Source organism: Pipistrellus kuhlii, unplaced genomic scaffold (assembly GCF_014108245.1).
Source record: "Pipistrellus kuhlii isolate mPipKuh1 unplaced genomic scaffold, mPipKuh1.p scaffold_m20_p_1, whole genome shotgun sequence".
In the NCBI taxonomy this organism is placed as follows: domain Eukaryota; kingdom Metazoa; phylum Chordata; class Mammalia; order Chiroptera; family Vespertilionidae; genus Pipistrellus; species Pipistrellus kuhlii.
Genome location: NW_023425404.1, coordinates 33,780,287 through 33,789,101, shown reverse-complemented (window position 1 = coordinate 33,789,101; position 8,815 = coordinate 33,780,287). Strand labels below are relative to the sequence as shown.

Here is an 8,815-nt window from a genome sequence, read left to right as displayed (position 1 = left end):
CCTCTGAGGCGTGGGAGGAAGACAGCGCAGACCTCCCAACTGCACCCAGTCCCTTTCCTCATCCTCACGGCCCTTCTCTGCAGGCTGCTTGTCCAGCACCCAGGAGGGTCAGGGCGGACTGCAAAGCCCTTTGGAATAATCCGCTACTGTCAGACCCTGGAATGAGCTCCTTTGCCTTTCTGAGCCTCAGTTCCTCGTCTTTAAAATAGGGGTAATAGTAAGGATTAGATGAGATAACATGAAAGAGTCCTCCACCCATGGCCCCCAAAAGCAAAAGATAGTTCCCTCTGCTCCCTCTGACATGAATAGCACACACTTCTCACCCACCTGCCAACAAGCCAAACTGTTTAGTGACCAGAGGTTTGGACTTCGGGTCAAGAGAGAGGTCATCCTGCTAGGGCAAGGAGCCCCACCCTCCCCGCGCTTCTTACAGGAGGCCCTCATGCACTCAAAGCACAGAGGATGTGGCGCCCAGCCTAGCAGTGGGCATGCAGCAGGTGCTCAAGAGGTGTGCCTGGCCTTAGCCGGTTTGGCTCAGTGGATAGAGCATCGGCCTGCCAACTGGAGGGTCCCGGGTTCAATTCCGGTTGAACCAAAGGGCACATGCCTGGGCTGCAGGCTTGATCCCCAATGGGGGGTGTGCAGGAGGCAGCCAATCAATGATTCTCTTTCTTCATTGATGTTTCGATCTCTCTCTTCCTCTCCCTTCCTTTCTGAAATAAATAAAAATATATTTTTAAGAAGAGATGTGTCTGGAGGGGATGAGTGGGGCATGTGCAGATCTAGATGGGAAGGCCAGGGGGGATTCCTGGATGCCTGGTCCTACCCTTGCCACCCACCCCTCAGGAGCCATTCCACATAAAGCTAAGCTTTCGAGACCCTGTTGTGATGCCTCAGCCTTCTCTGGAGGGACAACATGGCAGCCTCTCCAGTGGTTGTACAATGATAAACTCAGATGTCAAAGCTGAACTGACCTTGGAAATCAGATCCAGAGTTCCATTTTACAGATGGAGAACTGAGACCCAGAGAGGGTTGGGTAGCTTTTGCAAATCAAAGCAGTGCCAGTCCCAGCATCGGAGCCTGGCAGTAATACTGATTCCTAGTCCAGTGTTCTTCCTTTGCCAGGTCCAGGTGAGTTCCTTACTACCCTGTGTGTAGAAATACCACCAGGGGCTGCAAAGGCCACGGGTCCCCCATCAGAGTGTGGGGACCCCTCCCAGGGCAAGAGCTATGTCTCCTCCATCAGCCTGGGACTCCTACTTAGGTTAGGGCCCGGAGTCCACGTAACAGACCCCTTCCTGTGGGCCAATCGTTCTGTACAGGGACAAAAAGACTGGGCGTATGCTCTAGAAAGCCCCAGGAAGTCTGACGCATAGCTCCTTTCATTTCCCCCACCTCCAACCTTGCACAGCATTAGGGGTGCAAAGTGGAGGAGGAGGCTGGTGTGAGGTCAGGCAGGGCCTGGGAACTCCGTGGGCTGCCCACAGCCAGGATAATTCCTGTCCTCTCCGAGTCCCAGAGGGATGCTCACTGCCTGGGGGGAGGAAACTCACCATCTGCAGACAACACCCCACTGGGGTCTTGGGGCAGAGCCAAAGGCCTGATCCTCCGCCCAGCCTCAGAACCATGACCCCCACCTTGGGTGAACCCCTCCCTACTGCTGGCTCCAAAGGGTGTGTGTGTGCACCAGAGTCCCAACACCCTCAAGCCGGGGCTGGACTTGGGGAAATGTGAGATTGGGAGCAAGCTTCAACCAGGAGGGATTTGCTCTCCTTTCCCCCCAAGTTCTCAGGAGCAGTCCAGGCAATGGCTCCATCTGGTTGTGTCTGCCAGTTACTACCTACCTGAAACAGGCTTTTTGGGAGGAAACTGTGGCCTCCTGGGCGTCAGCCCCTTCTCAGCCCCGCCTCTTAGCTTGAGCTTGGAGACAGCAGTTTCTATCCTCGAGTAGTGCTGGTGAGGAGAGGCAGCTGGGCTGGGACCTGGGATCCGTGGACAGGGTCCAATCCAGTCCCACAACTTTGTTCATAATCAAGGAAAGGCCCATTCCATCTCCGGGCCTCCCTTTCCTCGTCTGTGAAATGGGAATAGTCAGATACCCACTTCCTACACCCGAGCCCACCAGCAAGGATAGTGAAGACCAGGCATTGCAGAGTCTATTTTCTTCCAACAGGGAGATGGTCACAATGTTCCCTGTCAGCCAGTGACTGGCCTCAGGGAAATAAAGAAGCTGGCAGAGGGCCTGGGATAGTGTTCATGGGGACTCCTGCCCCCCCCCCCCCCAACTCCACTTCCTCTTCCTGTCTGGTCCCTAGGGCAGAGCATCTAGGATATTTCTGGCTGCCTCCTCCAGGCCTCTGGCTTCCCAGGCTCACAAAAGTGGTCCCCACATCCCAGACCTGCTTTGATGTAGGGAACTGGGTGGCAGTTCCCTGGCAGGGGAGGCACATTTGTGTTGGCTCTGCAGATCCGTACGTGAGGGTCTGTGCGTGCGTGTGTCCTGGGGAAGGGAAACTCTCCTGCCTCCTCCCAACTCCCACTTGGTCACTGTGAGCCTCTCCATCCTCCTGAAGTAGTCCTGCAGCTGAACATCTCCAGAATGGCAGGTATCATCCTACACAGGTCTGGGCCTCAGTTTCCCCACCAGTAGAATGAGATGGCAGGATAAAATAATCACTAAGCTCCCTTCCAACTGACATTTTGGGACCCAGACTCTTAGGTGTCACACAAGAAAGTTCGGTGCAGGGGGAAAACTGCCACAAGGTTGGACAGCAGGAGGCGTGGGACTGTCTGCCCCAAGCTAATTGACCCTGGGCAATTCTCTTTCTGATCTTCCACTATTAATAAAGGTGTTGAGCCTTATGAGCCTGAGGTTCCTTCCAATTGTGACCTCCTGGCATTTGTAGTAGAGAGAGACAGCAGGCACAGGGGCTAGGGGCACATGCTCCAGAGTCAGACTGGCTGCATGCCAATCCTAGTTCTGCCACTTTCCAGCCATGTGACCTCAAGCATGTGACCACCTCTTAGTGCCTTAGTCTCCTAGTCTATGAAGTGGGGCCATTAATAGTATGTAATTGCCCGGCTGGTGTGGCTCAATGGTTGAGTGTCAACCTATGAACCCCATCAGGGCACATGCCTGGGTTGTGGGCTCGATCCCCAGTGGGGGTGGGGGGGTGCAGGAGGCAGCCGATTGATGATTCTCTGTCATCATTAATGTTTCTCTCTCCCTCTCCCTTTCTCTCTGAAATCAATAAAAATAAAAAATTAAGTCATAGTGTTGCTATAACCAATAAGTAGAAAATTAACTATTAAACGAAAGAAAAATAATAGCATTTACTCATAGGATTGTTACAATAATTATGGGAATTAACGTGCTTACAAAAGTGTCTGACACACAGTGCAATTTAAGTGCTATTATTATTTCAAGAAGCCCTTCTCCTCATCCAGAGATACATGATACGCAGCCCCACTTTCCTTTTCCTAAGGTTTAAAGACACAGAAGCGGAGGAGTGCTGGCAAGTGGGGAGTAGACATCAGCTTCCCATTCTCAACCCAAGTCAGGAAGTATTTCCACATTCAGGGGCTTTTTAGATACGTGCTACCCTCCCATTTTTAGAGAAGAAAATCCAGGCTCAAAATGAGATTGGACTAGGCCAGACTCAGGGCCCAGACCAGATTAGCACTCTGCTCCAGACCCCAGCCTGGCTCACCTATTTGTTCTACCTCTGCCTTGTCCCTCCAGTGCCCAATCACTCCATGCCCACCAGCCGATGGTGTGGGCTAGGTATTAATCCTGTCCTTGCTTCTTCCCAGTTGAATAACCCTGAACAAGTCACAGAATAGTCTCTGAACCTTATTCTGAACACTACAGATATTGTTCCAACTATCTGAAAGTAGTGTTCCTACAAAACCTTTTGCAAATCGAAATAGCCTAAAAGCAAAAAAGCCATTATCTTGCTAATGGATGCAGAAAATAAAGAAAGCAGAGATGCTCACAGACATAGTGTAGAGTTACACGGGTTGATGTTGAGATGCAGAGTGTAATTCCAGGGAAGGAGCTTGGAGGGGCCACTCTGGCTGCTGCTCAGGGTACCAGCTGCTCCTACAAGGGCTGGTTACAAAACACTGAACGCTATTTTTGCTCCTCAGATAATCTTTTAGTTAGGGAAACAGATAGTAATGGGGGTCTTTCAAGAAAGCGAAGTGGCATAAAGCAAACTTTAAAGAAGCAGGGGATACCTTTACCGTGAAAGAGGTGCTATTATTAGCCCCATTTTGAGGGAACAGAGGGCCTGGCGGCAGGGCACTTGCTTACAGAAGAGCATACCGCTGGTGTAGTGCAGGTTAAACGGGATATCTTTGTAAGCATCCCTCACACTGCCCAGCATGCCGCAGGTGGATGCTCAGTATGTGGGCACTCCTATCATTTCCCGTGAGGGACTGGGTGACCGTGCAGGTCTCTGATGCCCTCTGCGCGCAGGGCCCTACAACCTGCCAGCCAGCCGCCACATCACATGAGCCATCCTATCTTTAGCCAGGGATATATTTATAGCCCGGGGAAGTGTTTTGCCGCTGCTCCGGGGGTGGGGAGCCCCAGAGTCCGTGGCCGCTGAACCCAGGTCCCCCCCAGCGGCGGCTCCCCGCCCTCCGGCTCGCCATGCTTCCAAGCCCGCAGGTCCCGGTGCAGGTGTGGGTGGACGGCCAGCTCTTCCAGGCCGACCGGGCCCTGCTGGTGGAGCACTGCGGCTTCTTCCGCGGCCTCTTCCGCTCGGGCATGCGGGAGGCGCGCGCGGCCGAGGTGCGCCTGGGCGCGCTGAGCCCCGGCGGCTTCCGCACGGCGCTGCGGGTGCTGCGCGGCGAGCGGCCGGCGCTGGAGGCGGCCGACGACCTGCTGCAGGCCGTGGAGTGCGCCGCCTTCCTGCAGGCGCCCGCGCTGGCGCGCTTCCTGGAGCACAGCCTCACGTCCGACAACTGCGCGGCGCTGTGCGACGCGGCGGCCGCCTTCGGCCTGCGGGACGTGTTCCACAGCGCCGCGCTCTTCATCCGCGACGGTGCGCGCGAGCTGGCGGCCGAGCTGGCGCTGCCGGAGGCGCGCGCCTACGTGGCGGCGCTACGGCCCAGCAGCTACGTGGCCGTGAGCACGCACACGCCGGCGCCGGGCTTCCTGGAGGACGCGTCGCGCACCGTGTGCTACCTGGACGAGGAGGAGAACGCGTGGCGCACGCTGGCCGCGCTGCCGCTGGAGGCCAGCACGCTGCTGGCGGGCGTGGCCACGCTGGGCAACAAGCTCTACATCGTGGGCGGCGTGCGCGGCGCCAGCAAGGAGGTGGTGGAGCTGGGCTTCTGCTACGACCCCGACGACCACGGCGGCACGTGGCGCGCGATCCCCAGCCCGCACCAGCCGCGCTACGACACGGCGCTGGCCGGCTTCGACGGCCGCCTCTACGCCATCGGCGGCGAGTTCCAGAGGACCGCCATGAGCTCCGTGGAGCGCTACGACCCGGCCACGGGCTGCTGGAGCTTCGTGGCGGACCTGCCGCAGCCGGCCGCCGGCGTGCCCTGCGCCCAGGCGCGCGGGCGCCTCTTCGTGTGCCTGTGGCGGCCGGCGGACACCACGGCCGTGGTGGAGTACGCGGGGCGGGCCGACGCCTGGCTGCCGGTGGCCGACCTGCAGCGGCCGCAGAGCTACGGCCACTACATGGTGGCCCACCGCGACAGCCTCTACGTGGTGCGCAACGGGCCGTCGGACGACTTCCTGCACTGCGCCATCGACTGCCTCAACCTGGCCACGGGCCAGTGGACGGCGCTGCCCGGCCAGTTCGTCAACAGCAAGGGGGCGCTCTTCACGGCGGTGGTGCGCGGCGACACAGTCTACACCGTCAACCGCATGTTCACGCTGCTCTACGCCATCGAGGGCAGCACGTGGCGGCTGCTCAGGGAAAAGGCGGGTTTCCCGCGGCCCGGCTCGTTGCAGACCTTTCTCCTGAGGCTGCCTCCCGGTGCTCCGGGGCCTGTGGCCTTAACAACGCCCGAACTGTGACCCCTGGCTTTAGGAGGGGACGACCTCCTGAGTCTTCCCTGGGCTGTGGCTGAGTCTACGAGGCCGGCCTTAGTTGGGCAGGGAACGTCTCTCTCTCTCTCTCTGATTGCGAGGTCTAAATCGCATGTCTTTTGGTGGTGTGTACATGTCCAAGAAACTCAGGGAGCAATGCTGGGGTGTGAGCCCTCAAATTATTTGAGCTTTTCTGAGAGCTGGGGGTCAGTGGAAAGGGCAGGAGAGTGGGATTTTTATCACCTAGGCTTGTAGGTGAATGATGGACCAGTAATTGAGCATGGCTAGGAGTGAGTTAAGTAATGTTAAACTGCCAATCACGAGGCAAGAATTAGGCAATTACTGTGGGCCCTGCATAGTGCTTGCCCTAATGTAATCTGTAGTTGCCAGACAGGGGTCCACAAAGCTTAGAATTTTGTCCAAAACAATTCGTCTTAACAGAACATTGACAGGACAACAAAAGGCTTAAACATACTTGTGTCTTGGTCCACAAAGGGTTGAAGGCAACGTGCAAAAACAAACTCCTGCCCCCCACCCCCACCCCCAATATATAAAAAACAAAGTACCAAGGAAATCAGGGCAAAGGAAAATAGGGAGAGGAAAAGTACTAACTCCAGGAAGGAGGGTACACTAACTATGAGGAAATATTTGGGATAATTAGCTAATGAAAGGGGAGGTTCATATGAGTCTGTGAACCCAGGGTTTAAGGCAGAACAGCTACCAATGAAGGCATTCCAGGATGGGGCAAGGCTGGGCTGGCTTATAGAGACAATAACTGAACTGAACCTGGAGTGAGACCTATGAGGAAAAAGGGGGTTCTCATACCCCTTACGGGGTGTGGCCCTGCAGGGGAGAACCCAGTTGGAAGCCCTTGTCCACTTCCTTTTTACAATTACCACAGGGTCAGTGGATTATTAACTTCCCTGATTACAGGACACTCGGGCCAGTTCTGATGGCCTCATCTTATCCTTCCCCACATTCTGCAGGTTAATTCTGCCTTCCAGCCTCTGCCCCTGCTGTTCTCTGGGCCTGGAATGCCTTTCCTCTTCTTCTCTTTTTCTGTTGGCTCTGTGCTCCCTTCTTCTGTGCAGGGTTGGCTGTTGTTGACCTTAGCCGCCTACATTGCTTATTGGACCCCTGACTGACATCATTCTCTGTATGTGTGTGTGTTTGCATGTGCGTGTACAGCCACACAAGTATGCAGATAGCAAGGGTAGAGATCCTATTGTGCTGTCAGTTGAGCTGGGCACTTTCCTACCCACAAAATAATATGATGAGGTTCTGACAGGCTACAGAGGCCACTAGTTAGGGACCTGGTGTTGGTTGAAGACACTTGTCCCTCCTTTAGAATACCCCACCCTGGCTCCTGGTCAGATTCGCACTCCAGTCCTCCATCCTTTCCATGCCCCTGTGTGGTCCTGAAAGGTCTCCATCCTCCAGGACCCGAGGCCCATGGGAAATCCTGGCCTCATCACAAGTGGAGAATGCAGCATCTGCACACGGAGTCTAGCATCAGAACTGCCCTACCTGCCTTTCCCCTGGTTTGTGTCCCAAGCCTGGGAGAAGGCAGCCCTCAGAGGCTGGGACCTTCTAGCCCTGGAGTAGCCTAATGTGATGAGTCATAACAATGAGTCCTGCCTTCTGCATCCTGTGAATGATGTACCTTCCCATCCCTCTCCTCACTGCAGCCCTACCTCAGTCTTGGAGTCGGGTGCCTTCTCCCTGTGGCAGATGCGATATGTGAGTCTCAGAGGCTGATTGGCTGGCCCACAGCCACTGGCCCATGCCAAAGTATGGCAGAGTCCTCATTTTGGGGTTTTGTCAAAGCATAACTTTTATCCAAGACTTACTTAACTCTTTTAAGAAGGGAACCAGAGGAATGGTAGGTTTCTCCAAGGAGCATTTGAGATGCAGAGATTTGTATATCTAGTTGGGAAAGACATACTGAAGTAAGTTTGCTAAGGTAAGAAATGAAACTGGTTAATGTCTTACAAGTCAATAAAACCATAAATTGTGTGGTTCTCTACTGGACTAAAATCCTTTGCATCTTCACATACATGCTTATACATATTTGTACATGCAAATGCATAGTAGCATGTAAGTTCTCAAAGCCAGGACACTGATCAGTAGTAAACTATAAAAGCAAAGTACATTCCCCTAGAGCGGTGATTGGCAAACTGCGGCTCCCAAGCCACATGCTGCTCTTTGGCCCCTTGAGTGTGGCTCCCACAAAATACCACATGCAGGCATGCGTGTACAGTGCGATTGAAACTTCATGGCCCATGCATAGAAGTCTATTTTCAGCTCTCAAAAGAAATATCAATTGTTGTACTGTTGATATTTGGCTCTGCTGACTAATGAGTTTGCCGACCACTGTCCTAGAGACTTGTGTAACTCTTAGCTCTTCAATTCTGCCCAGGATAACATTGAAAGGACACACAGTCCTCCTTTTGCCTACTTAACACAGTGATCTCTGCTCAGTCCAGGGCTCACGACCCTGAGACTTGCAATCTCAAGATCTGTCAGCTCATTTGCTCTCGATCCACAGAGCCTTGTGTTGGTCAGCTTTTGCAGCTGGCTGCATGGGCCAGCCCAGATGGGGCCTGCTGGCTCCTGAGATTTGGTTGTTCCTTGATCCAGAGCAGCCCTTTCTGGGCTGTCTTGTGTGCATAGTAACAATGCAATGTTTACAGCTTTCCCACAGTTGACTTATTTAAGCTTTGTAAGAATTTTTTAGTGATAGACATCTCACCAACACTCCTA

General features: G+C 54.3%; 1 protein-coding gene across 1 annotated transcript; it reads left to right on the top strand.

The window, feature by feature from the left end:
- The first annotated feature begins 4,337 nt into the window (after positions 1–4,337).
- On the top strand, positions 4,338–8,074 carry KBTBD13 (kelch repeat and BTB domain containing 13). Its single transcript, XM_036438960.2, has one exon. The coding sequence runs from the start codon at positions 4,658–4,660 to the stop codon at positions 6,038–6,040; it is 1,383 nt and encodes a 460-aa protein (XP_036294853.1). The 5' UTR covers positions 4,338–4,657; the 3' UTR covers positions 6,041–8,074.
- Positions 8,075–8,815: the final 741 nt, after the last annotated feature.

Excerpts from the sequence above, each read along its gene's own strand:
- KBTBD13 (XM_036438960.2), top strand. The coding sequence starts at position 4,658 with ATGCTTCCAAGCCCGCAGGTCCCGGTGCAGGTGTGGGTGGACGGCCAG.